Genomic DNA, 433 nt, shown 5'->3' with positions numbered 1-433 from the left:
AGCGAGAACCCCGGGGAGGCGTTTTTTCGGCCCCAGCCACATCCCCACCACCTTCCCCTTACCTGCGGGCTGCTGGTGCCGAATCCCAGGCTGGGGGTGGAGGGGACGGACATTGAGTGCGGGCCCATGGGGGAGCTGATGACGGAGAACGGAGGTCCCATGCCATTGATGGGTGAGCTCAAGGTGCTGATGGGTGAGTGGAGCTGGCCCGGGGAGCCCAGCGAGGAGCCGATGCCCGGCCCGATGGACGGGTGGAGGGATGGGGTGGCCATGGGCCCCCGGCTCGTGGGAGAGTTCAGGGACGTGGAATTGACTTGGTTGGAGAAATCTGTAAGAGAGGAAAGAGAGAAATGGGGCTGAGTCTCTGGTCTAGGACAGGCTCAGACACCTCGCCGCAGCACCCCCTGAGCAGCAGCCCCCTGCTCCTTGTCCT

At 64.4% G+C, this 433-nt stretch overlaps 1 protein-coding gene across 1 annotated transcript in view; it reads right to left on the bottom strand.

Annotated features, from left to right (window-relative positions):
• The window catches only part of LOC104498185 (retinoic acid receptor RXR-alpha), a 44028-nt gene that overhangs the window by 35861 nt on the left and 7734 nt on the right, over positions 1–433 (bottom strand). The window contains exon 2 of the mRNA XM_010141537.1: positions 63–328. Within this exon, the coding sequence (XP_010139839.1) occupies positions 63–272 (210 nt within the window). The 5' untranslated portion in view covers positions 273–328. The remainder of the gene's footprint in view (positions 1–62; positions 329–433) is intronic.

Source organism: Buceros rhinoceros, unplaced genomic scaffold (assembly GCF_000710305.1).
Source record: "Buceros rhinoceros silvestris isolate BGI_N320 unplaced genomic scaffold, ASM71030v1 scaffold16128, whole genome shotgun sequence".
NCBI lineage: Eukaryota > Metazoa > Chordata > Aves > Bucerotiformes > Bucerotidae > Buceros > Buceros rhinoceros.
This window is presented reverse-complemented; position numbering and strand designations above follow the sequence as displayed.